This window comes from Epargyreus clarus, unplaced genomic scaffold (assembly GCF_041222505.1).
Source record: "Epargyreus clarus isolate Ecla_fem2 unplaced genomic scaffold, WU_Ecla_fem_2.2 ptg000002l, whole genome shotgun sequence".
Lineage (NCBI taxonomy): Eukaryota > Metazoa > Arthropoda > Insecta > Lepidoptera > Hesperiidae > Epargyreus > Epargyreus clarus.
This window is the reverse complement of record NW_027332210.1, coordinates 8,560,385-8,587,311: the sequence shown is the minus strand read 5'-3', so window position 1 is coordinate 8,587,311 and position 26,927 is coordinate 8,560,385. Positions and strand designations below refer to the sequence as shown.

The 26,927-nt window shown below is 36.2% G+C and overlaps 1 protein-coding gene across 1 annotated transcript; it reads left to right on the top strand.

The window, feature by feature from the left end:
- The first annotated feature begins 7,539 nt into the window (after positions 1 to 7,539).
- Trc8 (TRC8 ring finger protein) lies at positions 7,540 to 26,719 on the top strand. The gene is made up of 2 exons (XM_073079669.1): positions 7,540 to 7,989; positions 23,409 to 26,719. Exons 1-2 carry the CDS (start codon positions 7,740 to 7,742, stop codon positions 25,175 to 25,177), a joined length of 2,019 nt encoding a protein of 672 aa, XP_072935770.1. The 5' UTR covers positions 7,540 to 7,739; the 3' UTR covers positions 25,178 to 26,719.
- Positions 26,720 to 26,927: the final 208 nt, after the last annotated feature.

Sequence of the window (26,927 nt, the reverse complement as noted above, 5' to 3'; positions counted from 1 at the left end):
ATGGTACATATACAGCACACAGCTATAAATAGATATAGGTAGACATATGAGATATATGTAGCTTTTGCAACATCAAGTGTTCTATCCGTTTATATCGGGCATACTTGATTAATTAAGCGTCCAACAATCCGAATTATGAAGGTAGAAAGTTTTGTGGTTCGACTCCGGCGGCACCACCGCCACACCTATTTCTGACTCATAACAGCAGTGTTAAGCGCTGCTGTGTTCTGGTTTGAATTTGTCATTTCATTTCATTTCATTTCATTTCATACATATGTCCATGGGTGGCAGAAGCCACTTACTATCAGGTGGCTGGTGGACCGCATGCTCGTCTGCTACTCTCATATTATAAAAAGAAGCTAGAAATATGAGACATGTGTAGCTTTTGCAAAGCATGAAGTGTTCTATCCTTTTATTTCGGTAATAAAATTAATTAAACGCCCACCAATCCGACAGCCGAAGTTGAACTGATCGCATGCGACGTCAGCTCATCCGTCGATCCGGTTTCAGCGGACATCGGACATGTCACCCGACACTTCCGTTTCCGAACGATCGACTTTCCGACAGGTGGGGCCATCGATCGGAATTCGGAATTTAAATTTGAATTACGTGATGACGTGTTTTGTGATTGCGGGTAGTAAGGTCTTTGTATAAGTGCATGTTTTTCTTTGTACCTATATTGTAAATATAATGGCGATAATTAAACGCTTTCTACACTCACAGTGTCCCACACTAGGATTCCCTGTGTCGTGGGTGCCATGGACACACACATAGACAAATACACAAACACCCAGACCCAGAAACAGAAATCTAAATTCATCATTTATATATCTGTCTGGCCGTGGATCGAACCCGGGACCCTTTGCGCGTCATGGTATGGCGGCCGCTCCGCCACGCGGGTCGGGCATAATTGTGTAGAGTTAACAACTGATTTAGACAAAGTACAGCTTAACTTCGGTTATCGCCCCTTTTGAAATCAATAACTTTGAAACAGGACAATTGGAAACCAAAAGTAAATACAGGGCAGGAGGGCAGGAATAAGAACGAAATAATGAATGTATTAATTCACTACTCTACATTTCCTTCTTAGTTTAAATTATAAAAAATACATTTTTTTATAATATAGGTGTAGCAGACGTGCATGCAGTCCACCTGATGGTAAGTGGCTACTGCCACCCATGGACATCTGTAATCAACCCCAGATAGGATTAGATATTCCTACCTGAGGTTGGCCACAGATGCGCCGCTACCCCTGAGGACTAAGCTGGAACGCCTCGAAGTCTGTCTTCCTTACCACACCCCTAAAAACGGAACACAGCAGCACCTAACACTGCTGTTATTAGGTAGAAATAGGTGTGGCGGTGGTGCCGCCGGAGTCGAACCACAAAGGGTTCTACCACCTTCAAAACATATACCTAGGCCATTGTACTTAAACTGATTCTGAAATCCTCCTATTTTCTTGGCATCTTTACTATTATCACCGTACTAAATATATCTTCAGCACCTAATAAGGCGTTATTACTCACCTTGAAGAGGGTTGGTTTAAACAAGTACCTAATAAGAAAATATAGAAATAGTAACTAGGAGAAGAAAACTTGTAAATGCACAAAACTGTAATATTAGTAACTCAAAAAGCAAAAACCACCCCATTAGAATGAATGCCTCGCTGCCTTTTTGATTGGTTGTACGGCAATCAATGCTCCCCACCCTACCTATAAGTACTACCCTTACCTATAATACAGGTGTAATACTCGAGAATGCACAATTTTGTTTCATATTTTCCGACTATCTTCTAGATAATTGACGAAACATATTTCGGAACAGCCTAGAAGATTAATATGACTTGCGTGGTGCAACAGTCATCATGCCGGTCTTGAAAGAGATCCATGTTCGATCCCGGCTAAGCAGATACTTAGGTGGTTAATTTAGATGTATGTTATAAGCTTTGTCTTTATTTGTATCCGTGATTGACAAGTGCACTGATAAGGGAAGATTTCATACACTTTTAAGAACTTTTTATATCTAACCTTCTCCTAATATTGAACACCTATGTATCTTTGCCAATCCAAAATTGACGACATTTAGGAAGTCTCATGAACTCGTATTACATACCTTCATAACAATACGTCGCCTATGAAGTCTAAGAAAACTTTAACTCTATCAAATTACTACATGAGAAGTGTAAGTTTCCCACGAGCATTCTACAGAATTCTAACAAGATATCATCAACAAATAATTTAAGTTTCTATGAGTTGTATGAAATCTCTACACCTACTAATCGAATCTCCCCAAGCAAAATACAACTTTTACAACGTACACGAAATTACCAACAATAAAGTAAAGTACAATGTACATTGCATCTTCTCTAGTATAATTACTGATATGTATCCTAGCATAGCAATCAATGTATTTTACGCCTAAGCAATTTACTTTGATGTGTATGATCGCATTTCCCGCGTTTTTTCATGTTACTGTATGAACAGATGATAAAATCTTTGTTTTTTATTCACTGACTGGTTAGTGATCTCTAAATAAACAGTATATTCATCCGTGAAATAATGTTTAACAATCAATGCTTTTTACACCTGTATTTGCCCTCCGGCTAAAAGGGCGGGTGGTTGAATCATTTTTTAACAATAGTCCATTGTAATTTGTAAACACTTTGATCTCCCAACAGGTAGGGGACGTTTGTTTGGTTAGTTGGTGGTGTACGTAGTAATTATATAATTAAATTGCGCAAAATATTACACAAACATTTGGCATAATTATGTAACTAATAATTCAATGGTGCTAAAGCGACTAATATAATACTGGACATATAAGAATATTAAAGAGTTGATATAAATGTAACGTTTGCAAATCACACTCTGGGTACAGTAATCTTATCTATGAATAAGGCATTTCATATTACCTACTCCTTACAAGCAGGAGTGACTGTGGTCGATCTTCTTTAAACTTTAGTCTTTTATAAATTAGCTATTAAGATTAGTTCTTAGCTTTATTACTTTACTGAAACTGACTTAAGTACAATTAATACTAGTGGTTAAGAAACTCGGTCTTTTGATCGAGGGATCCGAGATTCAAATCCCAGGCACACTCCTCTGATTTTTCGAAATTATGTGCGTATTAGAAATTAATTATCACTTGCTAAAACGGTGAAGGAAAACATCGTGACGAAACCTACATACCTGACAGATTTATAAAAAAAAATATCTCGAAGGTATGTGAAGTCTACAAATACGCAGTTGACCAGCGCGGTAGACTTTGGCCTAATCCTTTTCATTCTGAGAGGACACCCCTGCCCAGCAGTGGGCCAGTAATGGGTTGATGATGATGATGATATTTTACATTACAGAAGTAATACAATTATAAAAGAAAACAAGTGACTCATTTTATAATTACGAACGACCAATCCCGCTAATCGTAATTAATTTTTACAGTAACTAAATACCGTTGTAAAATCCCCCTCAAAGTGGTACAATCTGTAAAAATATCTCATTTAGCCGATTCCCACAGAAAACAATAACATTTTAACCGGTAAAGTGATACGCCTCAATCAGAAATGTAAATAAAAGATAATGTGTGTAACTCTATATTTTATTGCAGATTCGCTTATCTGTCATCTTTTCGATTCTTACGTAGCTATGGTCTTTAGGGTTCCTTAATCCGTGTAAAGAACCATATTGGGTGAACTACATGATGATGACAATGATAAAAAATCTACTTTTAATTTTAAAACGTATATTATGCCAGTTTTTATTTCTTTAACTTTAATTATAATTCGAAAGAATATCATGATACCAACATTAAGCATAGTAACGTATTTTTCTTCGATCTGTTTTAAAAATATACCTATGATCGTTATAAACTGAACTGAAAGCATGTAAAAAAATAAGTCCTTTTATTTGTACCGATACAACAAATATTACCCAGCCTTAAATATTTTTGAAACTTCTGAGTTTTGTACGTAGTGACTATAAAAATACAATATCTATTTCTTAACATTTTACTTGCAGACAAATATTTCCCATATTTCTTATTATTCTGTCACTGAAAACTTCGTTATGCTTGCAATTTTAAAACAAATGCTTGTATAAAAATTTATCAAAATATACATAGGTAATATACGGAACCCCTTGTGGGTTGTAAAAGATGACTCGTACAAGCTCTACAATTTACAAATAGGGAGCTTCGGCGCGTGCTGCTCACGTGCTCGGACATATTACCGCCATATTTAATTCTTACTTTTTATTACCGGTATTTTGTTGGTATAATCTGTGGTAATCATTGTCATTTTGTTGCATAAGCGTGGATAATCTATACCCAACTACTGGGAACGTGTTAAAATTATATGTTTTCCATGGTTTTATATTTAATATGCGGTATAAGAAATGTGTGAACAGAGCACATATACAGATTAACAGGCACATACAAAGCCTGCTCATATTACTTCGAAACAAAAAAATAAACTGTTATTACGTTAGAAAAACAAAAGAATTACGTACTAATAAAAAAACCGACTGTTTAAAGCCTATGTTACTCTCAGAAATAATTGTAATCCAACGACACCTCATAGTAGGGATGCCACCTTTTTTTTTGAAGAAAAATATATATATTTTTTTATTTGATTTGGCTCGTTTATTTGATCAAAAAAATATAGTACTTTTGGGAAATTCAGGAAAAAAAATAGTACACATCTATTTTCTATCATTACTTATTTTTCCATGAGTATTTATTATTACTTTTCGCTTTGGCCATCTTGATGGCCTTGGTTGTATTATTTTTAAAATAATTATAGGCGTCTGAGCAATTTAGGTCTATATTAAAGTACGTACATGAATGAGTTTCGTTCAAAAATACATACATACATACATACATACATACAGCGCTGCGGGTGCGTCCCATTCACAGTTAAACTTGAATTAGCAATAAAAATATAGTAATTTTCGTCCTATATTGTTTTTCTATAATATATAGTAGCAATGACTAAAATATAGTACGATACTATATAATATAGTACGGGTGGCCTACCTCATAGGTAGGTATCTTAAAGTCCATTAAGCCATTTGGGATGTAGGGCGAGACAAAGGATGAAATAAGTACCTATACATAAGCTCGAAAATGCCTTCACAATCGGGTAAAGTCTTGAAATGTACCTATAAGTAGGTATAAATACAAACATAGCAAAGTAAAAGTAAAACTTTTACCGAAGTTTCTCCCTCAGAGCTTTGAGCATTGCAAGCACAATGGGTCGTTTTCAATTTGCTCTGCGCTGAAGCCGTAGTAGGCTGAAGCCGCACAAATACGAATCGATTCAAATATGGCCGCCTTTCACAACTTTTGGCTTGTAAAATTAAAAATATTCTAACTTTTTTGTATTATAGGCGTAGTAGAGCATGCAGTCTACCTGATGGTAAATGGCTTCTGCATGGACATCTGTAATCCCAGATAAGATTAGTTACCTACCTGAGGTCGGTCACAGATGCCCCGCTACCCCTGAGAACTAAGCTGGAATACCTTAGAAAAATGTCTCCCTTGCCACACCCTCAAACCTAAACACAGCAGCGCTTAATATTGTTGTGTCACTTCTACCACCTTCAGAAATTCATTATATTGCATTTATATAAATACTACCATTTACCTGCAGCTTCGCTTACAATCAGAGGTTTGAAACAATCCCTCGGGGACAGTACTTTTTTTCTGGATAAAGGTACCCTACGTCCTTCCCCGAACTCGCGACAAAACGTGTACAAAATTTTATAACAATCGGGTATGTAGTTATAGCAGTGATAGCCTAGTGGTTAAGAAACTCGGCCTCCTCCGGCCTCCAACCTCCGAGGTTCAAATCCCAGGCACGCACCTCTGATTATTTCAAAATTATGTGCGTATTAGAAATTAATTGTCACTTACTAAACGGTGAAGGAAAACATCGTGAGGAAACCAGCTTACATGAGAGATTTATAAAAAAAAATTGCAAATGTATGTCAAGTCTACCAATACGCACTTGGCCAGCGCGGTGGGTTATGGCCTAATCCTTCTCATTCTGAGGGGAGACCCGTGCCCAGCATTGGGACAGTAACGGGTTGATGATGATAACATAACCGTGTAGTTAAGACATGAAAATATAGCCAACAATTCGCATTTATAATATTAGCGTACGTGACTGTTACGGTCCAATTCTTTGAACGATTATTTATATTATTGTGAAAAACTTAATTGTGAAATTGAAATAAACTATTTCATTAAGTATAACATTATGTAATTAATTTTAAATAAATACAGCTATGTTGTGCCTATGTAATGAATATTTGGTTCAAATGATTTCAACAATAACACATAATCATAAAAACAATGTGAATTAGAAATACTATCAAGTAGATAATTTGCATGATTTATTGATTAATTTGATATTTTTTACAACAAGTGAAAAATATTTGAAGATTGCTTTTAATTTCCATCTGGAATAATTAATCTTATTACTATTAAAAGATTTATTAGAATTACTTATTCAGCTAACGCTGGCTGCTATCCATTAAAATGGGCTGTGCACTGTGCAGGCCTATTAAATCTTTGTCCCTGTAGTTCTGGGATGAGAATAGGGCTATAGTATCCCCTGCCTGTCGTAAGAGGCGACTAAAAGGGGCTTCCGAGATTGCGGGTGGCAAGAGTGGGAGCTCGAACCGCCCGGCCAGCGACCCCGGGAAGGACGGCGGTATGTGTGGTCGCATACCGTCGTGCACACTAGACGGAGTGTCGAGCGTCATGCTCACCTGGGCGGAGCCCGACGGGGTAACGCGCTAAGAGGACTTCGGTTGCGTTCCTTTGGAGATCCCGGAGTCCTCTACGCAGCGCCGAGGACGGCCACCGGGGGGGTTTTAGTGCGGTAAGAATCCCACATAACCCTGTGTCGCTCCCACGGCATAGGGTACCTTTTGAAGGTTTACCCCTCGTAAAAAAGGCCTATTATACCTTAGTCCGGAGAAGACAGAAAGGTAAATAAAAGCATTACTCTGAGTTATAACTATCGATATAATATCTATGTAACTTCGATCAACAATTTTTGATCGAAGCTATGTAATTATAACGAAATATTAGCAGTAACATTAGAGGTATTCTATTCCAATGATTCAAGTTCGATTCCCTGAGAGAAGACCTAAGCTTAGTACATCTTACGACAGTAATTTAATGAACTACTAATCTCGAAAATTACATCCGGTAATATAACAATGGCGTACAAAAAGCGCTCCTATGAGAAATTAAAAGCAATGTTGTTAATATGTTTCATGTTTCTTTAGACCGATCAATACTTCTCATTGAGTTCAGTGCCATCTATTATTTCGTCTGCAAGTTAATAATCAAATAATTTATTTGTTTCTATTTAATTAATAAGAAATATGTATATATACATAAGATTATTCCCCCAATGATGTCAGTATTAAAAACAATTCAATTGCCACAACTGTTGCAAATAATTGTTTCTTTTTTTTTTAATTTTGAGATTATTGAGTATAGCAACACTCAAAACTGAAAAACCGAAATTGCAGCTTGGCAACACATTATTTAACATGTCAAATTTTATTGTCGCAAAAATTTCAGTCATATTATTTTCGTACATTTATTACGTGATCTCAAAATAGTAGAGAAAATCAAAATTAACCGAGAGCTCCCTTCGCGGTCGGCGTTGATATCCGGCCGCCAAAATTGTCAGTGTTGGTGCGTGCGACGGGCAGCCTAAATGAATGATGTCTTTGAGGTCGAAGGCTCTCGCGCTGGTGGAGGTTCTACTGCGAGTTCCGCCGTTATTTGTGGTGGATGAGTTCCTGAAGATCAGCCTGGGGTTGCCAGTGTCGGGCGGGGAGGAGGTGTCGGCGCTGTCGAACGTGACCGTCGACCACGTCGATATCACCAACTCGGACGTGAACTACTATGACTCCCAGTTCTACAACGCGTTCGTCATCACGCTATTCAAGTTCTTCGTCTGCTGTTTAGGTACGTACGTTAATTTCGTTCGTAAATTGAATTTTGCAATAAGTTGAAGGACCTTTCGGTTTCTCAACGACATTTCGACATCGCGCACGCTGTTTACTCTGCGTTAGTTGGGTATAAATCGACAAGATTTTGTTTTAAACTCGTGTTTAATTACCCTCATTCGGTTGCACATAAACAATATCCATGTTTACATGTAGTTTGCGTCATATTTCTCTGTATTTGTGTGTGTGTGACAAAAGGTGCTATTGTTTTGGCTGTAGAACAAATAAAAATCAGTAAAGGTTGGAATAAAAGCCTTAATAAGCCTTTTTCGACAAAATTAAGTAGAACTGTTTATAACAGCTTGAGTGATTTTAGACACCATATATATATATATATTTATTAATATTATTAGTAAGTTAAAGTAAGTAGGGGTACAAAATCATTGAAACTTAACCTATTTTATAAACAATATTAAAAACGTTCCCTATTTATTATCTATATGGCATTGATTCGGGGTAAATTAAAAAAAAACTTATTACCCATTAACATTATACTTCTGGACAAATTTTTATATTTTTACACCCACAAATTTAAACTTTTTGTGCTGTCATCAGATTAATGTTTTTATAAGAATATTATTTACATTAGAGTAATTACTTAAATTCATAATATACACTAAAATAACTGCAAAAAAACTACCTACTATCTTTATACTGTGTTAGCTAAGTTAAATGTTCAATATATAAAAAAAATAATAGTATTTTTTTAATAATAGAGTTTTAGAGTCAGTTAAAGATGACCGGAGGTGGTTGTGACAACTTACCCTCAGGTGGACTGCATGGTCCTTTACTTGTTCAATTGTTAAAAAATATATATATATATATATAATTTTAAAAAATATATATGTGCTTTGTTGTAAATACTTAACACGGATATATGTGAGCTTCACTGCTATAAAACCACTTAATTTCAGTATATTATTCACTAGATAATACAATGTCTCATTATGTACTGATTAATAAACTTATTAACAGTACCAATGAATATAACTGCATTGTTTTACGAACATTACTTACCCGAGAATTAATTAAAAAATTATTACCATATTCAGTTCTTAAACAAATTTAAATTAATTCAACTCTAATAGTCAAGTACAATAAATCTTAAAATTGATTATTACAACAGAAGAAACATGTATGTATTACTTGTTTGAATTCAAATTGAAAATTAAAATGGAAGACTTTTATTTGCCATTATTTTTTATAATTTGTGTGTAAGAAATTTAAACAAATGCTATCATTTTGGAGTACATTTATTATTGGGACAACTTATAGTGTTCACATTAGTGGTATTAAGTATATTGAAAACATATGAATCATGTATAGAAAACAAAGAGGATAATAATACTAGTAAAAACCCAGCAACATTATTATGTTATGTGTCTATTGACAATATTGTCACTGGAAAGTCTAAAACACTGTGAAGACCCTTTGTGGTTCGACTCCGGCAACATCACCACCACCCCTATTTCTGCCTAATAACAACAGTGTTAAACGCTCGTCTGCTACTCATATATATTAAAAAAATTAATAGTATTTGAATTAAGTTAAGATTAAAACTACTTCGCAACAATCCGCTACAAATATGTATGATGGTATATATTTTAAATCATGCAGTATGTACCACCCTCATACACATACATGCATGGTGGTACATACTGCATGGTTTAAAATATATACCATCATACATATTTGCAGCGGATTGTTGCGAAGTAGTTTTAATCTTAACTTAATAGCATGGATTTCCGCAAAGTAACGCCTGATACAATTAACTATCTAATAGTATTTGAGTTTTTTATTACTATTCAGTGTGAAATTTTTGAGTTGATTATGGCCCCCAATAAACTAAAAATAATTCGGTAAATTTATAATACTTATAAGACATCTATAATGCCAATAATGCTGTCCAGATCAGTTTTTAATACTGGAAATTTTCTTTGAATACATACAACATAGGTGCACTATGCATATAAGTAATGTCAATAGTATAAGGAAAATTTTGGTGCAAAGGATTTTTGTTATAGAAATTATACTATTTACTTCTGAGAACAATTAGCCAGTTGTGTAAAAACTTGTCCTCTAAATTTGCTAGTATTTTTCACGACTTAAAAACCTTATAACAGGTATTTTTACCACCACCTGGTGGTATGTGCCTACTGCCCATGGACATCTGTAATCAACCCCAGATAGGATTAAATTCCTGCCTGAGGTTGACCACAGATGCACTGTTACTAAGCTAAGTTAAACTAAGCTGGAACACCTCAGGAAGGAAATGTCTCCCTCAGTGGCGTAGCTAGGTAACCAAGGGCCCTGGGGCAAATAAAAAAATGGGGCCCCACTGCTATGGAAACTGATTAGGTTTTATCAAACAAAAATATGAAATATACAAATACTTTATAAATGCTAAGCTATTTAAGCCCTTTTTTGTGCAGTGTAAGGCAGGTAATAAAAATATTAAACAGTAACAACATAAATTACAATGAATACTGGATGTAGGTTTGGCTAATAAAACGAAATAGGATCGTCAAGGATTTATCATATAAAGGTCGGGCCGTACTGACTAAATAACTATTTTATTTACATTTTTTCCTAGCTTTAGTTTCCGCAAAAGTATAACGTTTCCACATAAATCAAAAATGTTTCATTGTAGGGAGATTTGTTCTTAAAATAGGCAGATCAAAGCGTCATAGGACCACCATTGGATACGATCCTATGACGCTAATGTGTCCGTTTTATTTTCGCAAGTGACAAACATATACGTCATAACATCGAAGAATTAGTTGATTAACCAAAAATTCTTCCATGTTATGACATATGTATTTATGTATAATCCTTAAGGATTAGTATGCAAATGTATGAAAAAATACGTATTTTCTTCAAAATTTTCCTTTTCCTTTAATTTGTCACATAACGTTACTTACTTAAATAAATTAAGGGTCCATGTGTTGGCGCACCCCGATTTGATACGATTGCGCATTAACATGCCGATCAATACATTTATTGATTTATATATATAGTGACAGGGGTATCTCGCCTAATCATTCTTTTACTAATGTTGCAAGATATGAAAGCTTAAAACAGTAATTTACATACACAAGTACTTTCTGTAGTTGTCAATCTTTTCACTGATATCTATAATATGTAATCTTTTGTTACTTCAGATAACAATGAGTACAGTTGACTCTCAGATAGTATTGATAAATCATTCTGTAATATAATTTCTAATTTCATAATGTGCTCATATAATATGTGTGTAATGTATATTGCAATTGTATTATTTATTTAATCACATTAATTAAACGAATGTATAGAAAACAAAGCATGGAAAGCCTAGTGGTTGAGAAATTCGGCATCTTAATCGAAGAGTTCGAGGTTCAAACCACAGGCATGCACCTCTGATTTTTGAAAGTTATGTGCATATAAATAAATAAATAAATAATTCTTCTAATAAATAAATAAATGTTAAAAATTAATTATGACTTGCTTAAATGGTGAAGGAAAACATCATGAGGAATCATGCATACCTGAGAAATCTAAAAGGAATAGTTTTCTATAGTATGTGAATGTCAAGTCCACCAATTCGCACTTGGTTGGCGCGATGGAATATGGTTTACCTAATCCTTCTCATTCTGAGAGGAGACCCGTGCTCAGCAGTGGGACAGTAATGGATTGATAATGATGATTCGCGTTTTAATGTATCCTAAAATAGTGATCTCGTCGATTTTTTTTCTCACCATATAACAATGTTATTGATTAAGTGTAGGTTGATACGTAATATGCAAAAATACTGGTTAATATTCTAGAATTTCTAACATGATGTGCATCAATTATACTCGTGGCCTTGGCAGTTATAACCCGATTTATTAATGGCCAAGAATTTGCTTTTATGAAAACATTTGTCTGTTTCTCACAGTTTAAAAAGGTTTGCAGCCTGTCCAGTATGACGCATGTGTTCCGCGTTCAGTCCCCAGCCAAGCAAATATTTGAATGGTGAATTTAGATTTCAGTTGCCCTGGCCAAACTGATACAATAATATAATAAATAAACCCATTCTACACTCACAGCTCCACACTACGATACCCTGAATCTGAAATACGGTGCCATGGACACACACAAAGACGAATACATTAACACCCAGACCCGGTACAGATATCTAAATTCATCATTTAGATATCTGTCTGGCTGGGGATCGAACCTGGAACCCTGTGCGCGGCCGAACAGTGTGTTGACCGCTCCACCACGGTTATTGTAATATATCTAAGTGATAAATTTTAATTTCTGTTCTGCATCTGGGTGTTTGTGTGTGTCCATGGCACCCACGATGTACGGAATCCTAGTGTGGGGCTATTAGTGTAGAAGCGCGGCTATTGGAGTAGAAAGCGTTTTTTTTTTTCATTACAAACCAACTGAACCAATTACATGAGAATATATTGCCATGGGCGGAAGTGACCACTTCTTTCAAAAATCTTTCCATCTTATATTTTTGCCCGTCATAAACTTTAGTCAATATGTTTAAAAAGTTTAAAACACTGATACTTTATTGTAAAACTAAAAAGTACAATCTGTTGTTATTCATTTAACAATCGATCTATTTGTTGGTTGATATGTGTATATATTTAGTAAATGGCAGTTATTTTGGCGCCACAAAAAGACTCCTAAATTGATTAATTTATAGATTGATCATAAAGATTAAATTGACTGGCTCAATTGTTTCCCTACGTCACCGAGGTGGGTACTATTCCTTTGCGTCATCTATTGACGTTCTTTTATTCACCTCTTGTTAATATGGGTCTTAATCCATCTATCTTTTACAAGATAGGTATATAGGACTTTTCATTGTCATTTTTGGGGTTCCGTACTCAGAGGGTAAAAACGGATCCCTATTACTAAACCTTCGCTGTCCGTCCGTCTGTCACGGGGCAGTATCTCTTGAACGATGACAATGAAATTTTAAGATTCACAGACCCATAACAGGATTTTTCCTGTATCAAGATGCAATTGACACACACAAAGACGCATATACAGAACCCAGAACACAGGTCTAAAGTCATCTTTTGGATGTCTGGCCGGGGATCGAACCTGGAAACCATTGCGTGACAGACCGATGTTACCATTCCGTCTCGCGGGATGTAATGCGATTATTAGAAAAGAGAAAATACATCAGAAATAATATGGAACATACAAACATAATTCCTTTATAATATACTAGCCGACCCGACAAACTTTGTACCGCCTCAAAAACTATTTATCAAATATATTTCATATAAAATATAGCCTATGTTACTCGTGGATAATGTAGCTTTCGAATGGTGAAAGAATTTTTAAAATCGGTCCAGTCGTTTTTGAGCCTATTCATTGCAATCAAACAAACAAAATTTTCCTCTTTATAATATTAGTATAGATAATTATGATATCATGACTAGTTTATGATATCGATTTGCGTATCATACGATAGCAATGAATATCGTCAACATACAGAGTAGTGCTAAAACGTTTTTCGGGTATTAAATCATTCTGAGAAACGAAACAACTCATTTTATAAAACATGTTAAAGATGTAAACATTAGGTTAAGCACGGTTAACGGTATTACCGGTTTCTGTATACATTACTGTTTAATGTACATTACATTTACATGCAGAATAATGTTATAGTATTTTTAAAACAATCAATAATCAAAAGGAGTTTAAAGGAGTCTGTTATAGTATTTCAAAGACAATCAATAATTAAAAGGCGGTTGCACCCTGTGTGGTTCGACTCCGAAAGTACTACACCACACCTATTTACCACGCTTTTATTAGCTTGACCTGTACATACATTTGTAATATGTATGTAACGGAATCTTTGAACTCGATTTTTACCTACTTAAAACGGTCGGATTAATTCAAAATTTTAAACAATTATCAAGAACCGATGACAATACACGATTTCAATAATCTTATCCTATTTTCCTCATACACATCGTTAGGATTAAAGATTTGCCTTTATCAATTTTAGCGTGGTTTGTACTTTTTTAAACTAGCATTTGTCTATTTGATATGGTATTGGAGATATTCTTATCTGAGGTACTCTAACTTAGGCTTCAGCGGTAGCATCTGTAGCCGTCCTCATATGCAGGACTCTTAATTCTATCTGCGGTTGATTACAGATGTCCATAGACAGCAGTAGCCAGTGCCAAGCAAACATTACATATTTAAATGTAATGTTTAATTATCACTATTTATTAGCACTACTCTATGTGTTACTATTATAAGGCCCTGATGCCTCAGAGTTTGAACAAAAATAAAGTTTTTATCGGATTCTTTCAATAATCTAATGCTAGACTTTTCGTAACTAGTATGTTTGCGACAGTCGTTGAACTACTTAGCCCTTCTCCATGCCTAGGTAGTTGTGAAACACTTTCTGGTACTGAATTCTCGTCGTTGCGAACGGGAGCCTGTTTTATTGCATCGCAAATTAACCTTTGGATGCCAGCGGAAAAGCGAAAGATAGATTTATGAAGTATTAGATCGACAGATTGGAAAAAAATCCAAAATATGGCCAAAGTTGGTACTTTAATTTTAACAAGAAATCTACTAAGTGGTGGTACCACTTGGTAGATTTCTTGTTGACACGACTACGGCACCAATGGTACTCATATTTCTTAAAAGAGCATCGTAAAACTGTTGTGTTCTGGTTTCAAGGTATTGGTCATCATCAACCCATTATTGTCCCACTGCTAGGTGCGGGTCTCCTCTCAGAGTGAGAAGGATTAGGCCTTAGTCCACTGCGCTGGCCAAAGTAGTGGTAGGACATAATAATATATTTCAACTTATTCTTATAATAACGAGCTTGCAGTCCATCTGATGGTTTGTGGCGATAAGGGATGTGTTGGCACTCTTGAGGAGATGACCTTCGAGAGGAAGATGACCGCCTTATAGGTAAGCTGGCATCCACACCGAAACTGCTTTACTAGAAAAAGGTGGTAGTAACTCTCCGAGCGAATTATTCTGGTTTTACCACCTTTTAAACTTCTCAAGGGCAGAAATATATCTCTGAATGCCTTCATGTAGATCTTTTTTCCTATTTATCCTATTATATTTGGTCCTTGACGTATATCCATAGACAGTAGTCACCACGCAACATCAGGGGGCTTCATACTCGTTTGTACTATGTACTATATTTAAAAAAAATCCAATACAAAATTTATTTCGTTTCTTGTTCATATTTTATTTGAAGTTCGTTTATTACTAAACCAATTTGGACATTTTTTGAAATAATTGGCAAAGTGCAAGTTAAACCAGCACCTGGAGGGTTCCGTAACCAAAATTTTCTTTTTTTTTTACATTTCTAGTATTTACTATGATAGCAGACATTAAAGTACACACATTGTGAAAATTTGAACTGTCTACCCATAACGGTTCAAAACTTAATTGGAAAAATATCCAATAGCAGTTTGTTAGTATTTGTTGTTATAGCGGACACCGTTATGCATCCTCTGTAAAAATTTAAGTGTCTATCTATTACGGGTCCAGAGATAGGGCCCTGTGACAGACGGACAGACGGAGAGACAACGAAGTCTTAGTAATAGGGTTCCGTTTTTACCTTTCTGGTACGGAACCCTAAAAATAATTAAGTAACCTACTTTTTGCATATCAGTTCACATCACGCTTATCAACCGATCAATGTACACGGATTCGTACAGAAATCAGAACCCTTGCATTCAAGGTCATTGACCTCCCGTTACCAAATTTCGATTCTCACAAAGTATTAATTGTTGCGAATTGGATGTCGACATCCGACCTCGTGATACTTTTCGTGATCGTGACCGATGATTGTGACGTCACCACCGAATTTGGTTAAATATATTTATTCCTATCATGATTATTATTTACTTATCATTACAAATCAAAATCAAATCAAATCAATTTTTTTTATTCAAAATAGGTTCTTTACAGAGCATTTTTTGAATGTCAATACAACTACCACCACTTCACAAGGTGTTTCGTTATGGAGAAGAAGCGACGAAAGAAACTCCATAACACACATCATTTAAAAAAAATGTTTTTGACAATGTCAACTTAACGTAATAGTATATGTGGAGCTGGAGCTAAATTACTGCTAATTACTGACAAAGAGATTAAATATATGGAGCTATAGAGTGTTGTTCTAAAGATTTTCATACAAAACTTGCGCGCTTTGCACTGACAACATCACGGATTGATTGAAATATTTCAGAACAACTTGTTACCAATTGGTAATAACTCGTGGATGATACTGTTTAGTTTTTGTGAACTGTTTTTAAATTTTAAAACCTTCGAATTAGTAATAAATTTATATGCCCAAGCGCATGCAGTTTTTTAATAATATTATGGGATTAATACTAATTTACAAACGAGTAATTATTTTTGTGATTTTCAGCTTATCTACGTACCTAACGTAGATAAGCTGAAAATCACAAAAATTATTTTACTTTACAATGTAGACAAAAACGACGATCCGTTGCGCAGCGGTCATTAGTCTGTCACGTAGAGGGTAGCCGGTTCAAACTACACATAAACATCTCAATTATATTACTTAAATGTTTTTTTCGTGGTCTGGGTCTGTTTTATATATTCGTCTTTATGACTGTATCGATAGAAGGTGGTAGAACCCTTTGTGGTTAGACTCCGGCGGCACCACCGCCACACCTTTCTACCTAATAACAGCAGTGTTAGGCGCTGCTGTGTTCCGGTGTGTGTGGTAAGGGAAACAGACTTTTCCGAGGCGTTCCAGCTCAGTCCTCAGGGGTAGCGGCGCATCTGTGACCGACCTCAGGTAGGAACATCTAATCCTATCTGGGGTTGATTACAGATGTCCATGGGCGGCAGAAGCCACTTACCATCAGGTGGACTGTATGCTCGTCTGCTACTCGTAAATTATAAAAAAAAAACTCACAAAAGAGAAGTCTAGTATCGCATGCAGTCCGCAACCCTCCTTCGAGGAGAAGAACCTTTTGTTTTTGCGACACCAGCGGAACCGCCGCCACATCTATCTGCCTTAAAACAACAGTGTTAAGTGCTACTGTATTTTGGTTTGAAGAGTTCAGTACTCACACTAACACAGGGCTTTCCAACTTAGTTCTCTAGAGTAGCAACGCATCTAGAGCCATCTGGATACATTCAGCATTCTAATCCTACCGAGACCGATTATGGCTCAATTTACATTGCCGCGGAATGGAATGGAAGCGAATTTTTGCAAACAAATTCTGCATAGCATAATGAACTTTATGTCAATTGTGACAAAATCCACAGACGGCGCCGACAGTTGTTTAGGGAATTCTCGAGAATGCGCGAGGATTCCCCGGAAGACGCGCATCCTTTTTTTGGCATGTATTTAGTTTCTACGTTCCACAATTGACATAAAGTTCATTATGCTATGCAGAATTTGTTTGCAAAAATTCGCTTCCATTCCATTCCGCGGCAATGTAAATTGAGCCTATAGGTGCCCTTGTGTGACAGTTCCCACTTACCGTCAGGACTACAAGCTGGTGCCACTTCCATGATATAAACCCCAACCGTGTTGTAACTACGTTGAATACATACACACCGGTTATGATGATAATTCGCGTGGATCAATTCGGCCTTCCGCTGCCTCATACTGGTACCTTGTTCTAAACTCAACTGGATAATCGCAGTCTAGGCTGGTAACACACATGCAATTTTGTGTTTGTAGAGGTTGTTTGTACGTATGACTAAAGAAGGTATAGGTATTGTTTGCAATTGTTAGTTTGTGAAGTGTCAAGTGCGAGTTAGTATGGCTCGCTGAAGGTTCTGTCATGTTTTCTAAAATTATTAATATATATATATAAATAAATTACGAATTAGTAGAATGGGATTTCTTACCATCAGAACTTATATATAGATTTCTATATTCTATATAGAAATATTTCTATATAGAAATTCTGAACTCAACAATAATATTAAACGTATCAACAGTAAATATTACATAGTTGATTGTATCAGGCGTTACTTTGCGGAAAAACATGCTTTTGAGTTAAACCATACTGCATGGTTTAAAATATATACCATCATACATATTTGTAGCGGATTGTTGCGAAGTAGTTTTAATTTTAACTTAATAGTAAATTTTACATATGTACCAGCTTTCAGAAAACGACGATTTTCTAATTTCATTTTTGTAAAGCATCACTTCCTAACTCATATCTACGGGACAATTTGTCGCTAATACATATCATAATAAATCATTGCTCGAGTGCAGTTGCGACCAGTTCAAATAATTCAGTGTTCATAAAAATATGAATTACTAGCTGACCCGGCAAACATTGTAGTCCAGTAGTTTTTGAGCCTATTCATTACAACCAAACAAACAAACAAAGTTTTCCTCTTTATAATATCAGTGTAGATAACACAGTAAATAAAAATATGAATTATGGTATCTGTAATAAAAATAGCTGTAACCTGTAAATAGCTGTGTGCGTACAAACCAACCGTGCATTTGAAAAACGGTGGCTTATAGTATTTGTGTAGAGTTCGATGTATTAAAGTCACGACATACTCGTAAGTATAGTCCGCGTGAAACTGCTAGTCCGCTCTGAATATAGAAATGAATCGCGTCGCCATAGCAAATTGTACGACTACACCTGCTCGCAACAACTTCAGAGCGGACTAGCAGTTTGGCACGGACTATGCCCACTATAAAGTTCAAGTGTTACATTACTATACGCCCAAATATTTTTTTTATTTTCTGAAAAATTCTTGGCCCGACATGGGTCCGATTAACACATGAACAAAAACATCGGTTCCGTATTTACATTATTTTTGCAGAACCCCAAAAAGAGCGTCAACCTTCGACTCATAAGTCATATACGTGTGGTATTTGTACACTTGGTACTGTGTCAATGTACTATAAACTATTTACTATTCATTAAATAGGCATAATGTATTCATTGTATTGATGATTTTTTACCTTCAATATAAAAGGTTCTTGTGTAGAAATTCAATAACCTTGCGTGGATTAGCAGTTTATATTTTTTACCAGTCTTTTATTAGCTTGACCTGCATGTATGTATGCAACGGAACCTTTGAACACGATTTTTACCCACTTTAACGAACGGTCCGATTAATTTAAAATTTTGAACAATTATCAAGAACCGATGACAATACACGATTTTAATAATTTTATCCCATTCACCTCATCAGGATCGTCAGGAATCAGGATTAACTATTTTCCTTGTGCAATTTTAGCATGGTTTTTAGTTTTTAAAGTATAATTAGTATGAAATGTAATTAGCAAAAGCATACAGTCTATCTTATGATAGGTCATTGTTACGGTCATCTGTAATTACCTAATTGAAATAGGATAGTATCTGAGATCGACCAAAGATGCTATCTTTGAGGACTATTTGGAAAGCCTCCTTCTATTTTTGAAAGTGTCTTCCTTTGAACCAGAACACAGCATCGCTTAACATTCCTGTTCTTAAGGAGAAATAGATGGTTATTGTACCTGTTATGGCGAACCATGACCCTTCTAATTTTGTATCTGTTCTAATCTAAGAGGGTTATAATAATTTTAATAATATGTAAAATGTTTGAATGACAAATATTTTACAATAACCACAAACTTTCATATAAAATTTGCTCTGCTCGTTTTTCTGCAACGTTATTATAATTTTTGGCCATGATTTTTTCTTTAATTTTCTTTTTTATATTTCTGATTTTTTTAGTGCTACCGTAAATAAAAAATATATATAATGCTAAGCGAATGTTCTATGAGCCTACGTCAGTTGTTTCCGGTCGATTTATCTGCGAAACAATGCTGATGACGTAGAGCTGTTAGGGCTACTCCACACGGTACACATATTATTTTATGTATGTTACATATAATTTCTCTCTTGTTAACATATTTAAGTTTAAATTAATTGAAAATTAGACTTAGGATCTACGCTTACTACGGGCACAACTAGGCAAGCTATTTTTGATGCGACGCGTAAAATATAATTATGAATAAGACGAAAATAAAATAAAAATTAGGATGCACAACATTCCTAAGCACACCGTATCTTTGTTTTTATATCGACGATCATCATCACGGCACGTCAGATGATACCGTGAGCGCAGACCCTTACATTCCTACAAATATGATTAAAGGAATTGCTTTATTTGGAACTTGGCACACATTTTAAACCTATACCTAACTTGATAACTCCCTTTTATATTTTTGTTCCTATTTCTACTTACCATTCGATCGCTTTAAATATTTCATAGCTGGATTAGACCACCTGCGATAACCATGACTGTCTTTCGTAAAAACAAACAAGTTGCCCGACTGATCGCTCGATAAGAGACATGTCTGGCGCAAATGGAATCAAATACAATACGAATGACGAACACTATTAAAGAGACTGTTGCCAAAATGTGTCTGTATATTGTGACGTAAGTAGCTATTGTGACGCGTGCCAGGCAGAACTCCCGTTCCGTACCACCACATCATTTTAATTTTTTTTATCATAGTAGCCGTACAACTAAATTAATTGTGAATTCTATAAATATCAAGGTACAATAGATAAAGTCGGAAACTCAAATAAAGAATAAAAATAAAGAAAAACTCGGAAATATATGTGTCTTGCATTTATTTTAATTTTTTTAATATTTCAAGTTTAAGCGAGCCCTGTGAGGCTGTGACAAAGGGACAGATAGCGTAGGCTTAGTAATTGAGTTTCGTTTTTACCCATTGGGTACGGAATTTTAAAAAGACTGCTTTACTTGAACTTGAGTTATGTCACTTATGACTGTTCGCCCTGTATGTAATGATGGTATTACCTCCTGTGCCTCTGATTGTACTCCAATGGACTTGTAATTTTTATAAAATAGAACTAGCAAACGAGCATGCAGTTTGATGATATAGGCCACAACATCTGGAGACCTGGAATCAACTCCATATAAAACAAGGGTTGTATCTGAAGAATCACAGATGCCACTCCTGTATAATAACATGGTAGCATGGTTTGAAGGTGGTAGAACACTTTGTGGTTCGACTCCGGCGGCACCACCGCCACACCTATTTCTGTTATAACAGCAGTGTTAGGCGCTGCTGTGTTCCGGTTTGAAGGGTGTGGTAAGGGAGACAGACTTTTCCAAGGCGTTCCAGCTTAGTCCTCAGGGGTAGCGACGCATCTGTGGCCGACCTCAGGTAGGAATATCTAATCCTATCTGGGGTTGATTACAGATGTCCACGGGTAGCAGTAGCCACTTACCATCAGGTGGACTGCATGCTCGTCTGCTAGTCTTATATTATAAAAAAAAGCCTCAAATGTCAGCCAAACGACATCCAGACCATACCACTAAAACGCCAGAACTCATCATCAACCCATTACTGTCTCACTGCTGGGCACGGGCCTCCTCTCAACTTGAAAACTTTTCTTAAAGATTTCTCAGGTATACAGGTTTCCTCGCGATGTTTTCCTTCGTCGTTTAAGGTAGTGATAATTAATTTCTAATACGCACATAACTTTGAAAAATCAGAGGTGCCTGGGATTTGAACCTCGGAACGCCAGAAACTAAAAAAAGATTTGGTGCTGTTACCGTCCCCGTCATACCTGTCAATTTCAACCTTTACTCACTTTATAATTACTCTGAGCATAAATGTAACGTATCTAACAGAATATCAGCGATCTCTCAGTGCGTCACGGGTGACGTATCAGCTTTCACGGCGGGACCGGTCCGCGCCACCGCTTTCATCGCTCTGACCTTAATCTTCAAAAGTCAAAGGACTAAGTAATTCCGAAATATACGATCGCAAAACTTCTAAATATGCTTTCTTGCGTCTGCGGAATATTTGCGGTAAGGACATTAGTGGGTCATGTTTGAGGTATGACCGCTGTCAATTTTGAGTCGGTCGCAAGGATACTTCAGACGAAAAAAAAATCGAAATATAAAGACATTAAAATTTTCGAACAGTTTCATATCAGTCTTCGTTATTTTTATGCATAGTGAATAACACTTATACACACTTATACAAGAAATAAAAAAATATTTACATACATGATTATGTATACATTGTTAGACAAGTTTCGATAACCTGTCCTCCCGCACGTGTGAATAAATATTACATTAATCATAGTAATATTATCTATCCTTACTAATATTATAAATCCGAAAGTAACTCTGTCTGTCTGTCTGTCTGGTTGCGTCTTCTTCACGCCTAAACCACTGAACCTTTCACGCCTTTTAATGAAATTTTGTATAAAGATAGTCTGAGACCCGAGAAAGGACATAGGATCGTTTTTATCCCGGAAATCCCACAGGAAGTAGAGTTGGCAATCTAAGATCGACTTATCGGAAAATTGATCTTTTGGACCAAAAAATTGATTATTTTAATCGATATTAGTAACAATTTAATCGTAAACTCTGCATTTGATCAAGTGATGATCTTTAGCAAAGTTGTTGTCCATGAGCCCACGATGGTTTCAGTTTTATGCATGTTAGTATGCCATATTGGTTTCTTTTAAACGCGGGCGAAGCCGCGGGCAAAGACTAGTAGTAATATAAAAAATATATTGTTTGTTTATTTTTTTGTTTGTTCGAACGTGCTAAGCTCTGAGAGTTACAGTCGATTAAAAAAATATCATAGGCTGCGGCTTGAGAAAGATTTTTATCTAGTTCTAAAAATCTAATACTAAATATTTAGATCTTAACGTTCATAGTATTAGAATTTTATATTGACCTTTGTATTCACCTTGTAGGTATATAATACAAGGTTGTGATAAAAGAATTTTAATTCAAATTTAAATTTGTGATGAATATTGATTAACCTACGTGTGGTTGTCAAGCAATGAGTTTTTTTTGCAATATAGGAGTAGCAGACGAGCATGCTGTCCACCTGATGGTAAATAACTGCTGCCGCCCATGGACATTGGTAATCACCCCAGATAAGATTAGGTTCTACCTGAGGTCGACCACTGTTGCGCCGCTACCTCTAAGCTAAAACTAAGACTAAGCTGGGGTACCTCGGAAAAGAATGTCTCCCTTGACACGTCCTTTAAACCAGAAAACAGCACTTAACACTGCTGTAATTATGAAGAAACAGTTGTTTTTTTAATCCATAGTATCCATCCATCCAATCCATATCTAATTAATTCCTGGACCTGGTACAAAATATTAAAACATACCAAATTCTGCCGATTTGCAGAATGGGACATTATAACTTGATCCTAAGCCTAGATCCAAAATTTCTTACATATGTATTTGAGGTTAGTGGAAGATAATGGCATACGGTGTTGTAATTACTTAGTGTCTATAGATACGAGCTAGGTGTTAACAATAAAAACCTCATAATTGTACAAGCTATCTACCAAAAACATTGTGGGTATGTCGTTAATGTTTATTTTTTCTCTTTTCCAGGATGTATGTCAGCGCTTTGCATATTCGTGTTGTACACGAAGCACTTGATCATCGTCTACCTCTACATGATGTCGCTGGGAATAGTCTTCGTCTCCTACTGGACCAACGTGTCGGCGATCAAGCAAATTCAGGCGCTTACCCTCTTCGAAACCACAACGCAACCTTCACCGAGCATTCTAGAAGACATACTCAATTTGAACATGAAAAACTTGTTAGATCTCGACGGACCAGGCATCCTGGTCATACAAAACTTTGCGATTCAGTTCGTCTTAGCCGTCCTCTTCAGAAACGTTCACCTGGGACCGCGGCATCCTACGATACAAAAGATGCTACCGATAAGCTTCATGGCTCCGTCATTTTTGGCGATGCTGCCCGTGCCGCCTAATCTGCTGCATCATTCGCCGGTGTTCTCCTCGCTGTTACCACTCTGTCTCGTCAAGTACGTGCTCTGGTCATCAGCGTACAACGTCATACAAGTGATATACGCTGGCTACCAACATGGACGACTGTTCGTCAGCAACTACGGACTCTCGGCGTTGGTTGAGACCGAGTGGATGCGACTGAACGTACCTTGCGTTCTACGAGTGTTCTGGGTGATGCGAGTGGCAGAACACGCAATACTCCTACTCATGGACAATTATGACGAAGAAGCGGAAGAAGGTATAAGGGTTTCCACCTTACTAGCTGTCCAGTCCCTCGCTTCGATGACAAAATCTTTGCTAGTAACGGGTTGCGAGACCATTACGGCCGTTCTCGGAATGACTTCTGTGATTTCTTTTTTCTGTCACTACATCGGCAACTTCTTCCAATGGATTCTTTTGACTGACGAAGAAGAGGACAAGAGTATTGGCACGGTGTCCGCCATCCTCTTTTATATATTGGCTTTGCAGACTGGACTGACGTCGCTGAATCCAGAAAAACGATTCATACGTTTGTGCAGAAACTTCTGTTTGCTCTTCACGGCGCTTTTGCATTTCTTGCACAATATCGTGAATCCAATGTTGATGTCCCTAAGCGCGTCACACAATCCAAGCACACACCGACACGTGAGAGCCTTGGGCGTCTGCGCTTTTCTCATAATATTCCCTATCTCGTTACTAGTCTACCTGTGGTCGCAGCATTCGATATCCACGTGGCTGTTAGCGGTCAGCGCGTTCAGCATAGAGGTCATAGTGAAAGTCGTAGTCAGTCTCATGATATACTCACTTTTCCTGATCGATGCTTATCGGAGCACGTTTTGGGAGCAACTCGACGACTACGTGTATTACATTCGCGCCTTCGGAAACACAATAGAGTTCTGTTTCGGTATATTCCTGTTCTTCAATGGAGCGTGGATTCTATTGTTCGAGTCCGGAGGCGCGATTCGGGCTGTAATGATGTGCATACACGCGTACTTCAACATCTGGTGCGAAGCGCGAGCAGGGTGGTCGGTGTTCATGAAACGGCGAACAGCTGTTAATAAAATTAATTCGCTAAGAGAGGCTTCAGCGGATCAGCTGAATAGATTAGACGACGTCTGTGCAATATGCTACCAAGAGATGCACTCGGCGAAGATAACGCGCTGCAATCACTTCTTCCACGGCGTTTGCTTGCGAAAGTGGCTGTACGTGCAAGACCGGTGTCCGCTCTGCCACGACATACTGTATAAGATAGACAATGATCCGAATAAAGACAACAATTCGGAAGCCGGGAACGAGGAGAATAGCAATAATCAGAATTTATTATTAGAGGAAGAACCAGACTTGCTGCTAGGCGAAGGAATCAGATGACTGTTTGAGGAAGACTTAAATAACTTTAATTAAACTATCAAATTTAGGCTCGACTTATTTCAGTGGTATTTTTTTATTTTGTATAGTAAGTTATTGTTTTTATTGTATATGAATCAGTTGGATACTGTGATTTAAGGTTTAAATTCTGTCTTGTGATGAATGGGTCTCTTAATTTGCAGTGTGACGTCATTAGTGTTAAGTTAGCAGTCTCGGACGCTCGGTGTCGTGGCGCTGTTACCATTTTCCTATTATATATGTTACACGTTTTTGAAAGTCAAAATCGCTAGTTGAACTAACAAAAAATTACCGATGTGATTAGGAAGAAAGAAGCTATTTGTAAATAGTTAATGTATTTAAAAATAGCTACTATAAATAAAACTAACGTGATAAATAATATAAAAATAGTAATTTTCCCATTAAACTGTAAATAAACTGTTATTTTAGTAGGAACCCTGTTTTCAATTTTATTTCGTAATTATATCCTTATTTATTAATCTTATATATAATATTAAATTTGTCGCGTAACTAGATGTTACTAAGAGAGGCAAGCTTTGTAAAATACTAGAGAAAATTCTATTCTTATAATGTTAGAAACAATAAAATGCAAGAGTCTATAACAAATGTATTATACTAAAAGACGTAGTACCTACTTTATATATTTGTTTAAAGGCTTTTGATAATTATAAAAAATAGAAAAAATGTCGTTGTCATTGATGATAACGGCAACGACTATTGACGCTTTAAAAATACTTATCAAATTGCTTGCACTGGTTTTAATAAATATTAAGAGAATTTAGGCCAAACGGGCGTATTCAAGCATTGCTCTGAAGAATAATTTTGATGCAAAGAATTTTAGAGCATGCTTTTTGCATAGTGAAATCATAGATAAGTATATATATCTCACCGCCTTGTAATGTAAGGAAGCCATTAAATAATTCTGTCAGCTGTTTAAGTCTGTCTGACAATTCTGTCATGGTGTAATTTACGCGGAATAATGCCGACATGCGCAGTTAAGACACAAAATCGAAGAAAAAATGCGAAGAAATATCGTTTCAATCGTAAATGATCGTGATTCGTAGTGTTTACTATTTTTTTTTTATATTTTTCAAACATGAAAATAGATGACAGTGATAATTGTCAAAAGGTTACATTTTCTTGTTAGGAGCGAGTAATCTTTACTAATCTATGAGTGAAATATTGAGAAAAATGCACGTTGTGATTATGTACGTTTGGTCTCAACTATAATCTGCCTTTAGATGTAAATAAAAAGAAAATTGATAAATTTCCGAGTGGCGCCGCCCCAAGGAAGCCAATTACGATTAGCTTTAGATATAAATAATAAACCAATTTAATGCTACTGCACAGTTTGCCCTGTACATAATACAATTAATTAGAAAATAGACAAAAATAGGACTAAGAATGTATAACAGTTTGTATCGTCATTGTGATCCAATGAAAATGAACCGACGATTATGTAAAGAAAAATTTAACATTTGTATGTGGTCCGTGTCCAAAAATAAAATGTTGGATATTTTTTTGCAATTTTTTGTAATATTCACTCTATGATGTTCCTTAAATCTACCTCACCTATTAATCTATGACCTCACCATACACATTCCTGAAACCACAGATATAGAAGCATTAATTCAATGTCTATGACTAAAAATATGTTTTGGCGGTAAAATGTCCGATGAAGTTTAAATTATTGCTTTGTTTTCCACTGCGAAATACAGGTTGTTAGGTACGCAGC

Coding starts and splice junctions, on each gene's coding strand:
- Trc8 (XM_073079669.1), top strand. CDS start 7,740: ATGATGTCTTTGAGGTCGAAGGCTCTCGCGCTGGTGGAGGTTCTACTG. Junction 7,990..23,408: donor GTTCTTCGTCTGCTGTTTAG/GTACGTACGTTA, acceptor TCTCTTTTCCAG/GATGTATGTCAGCGCTTTGC.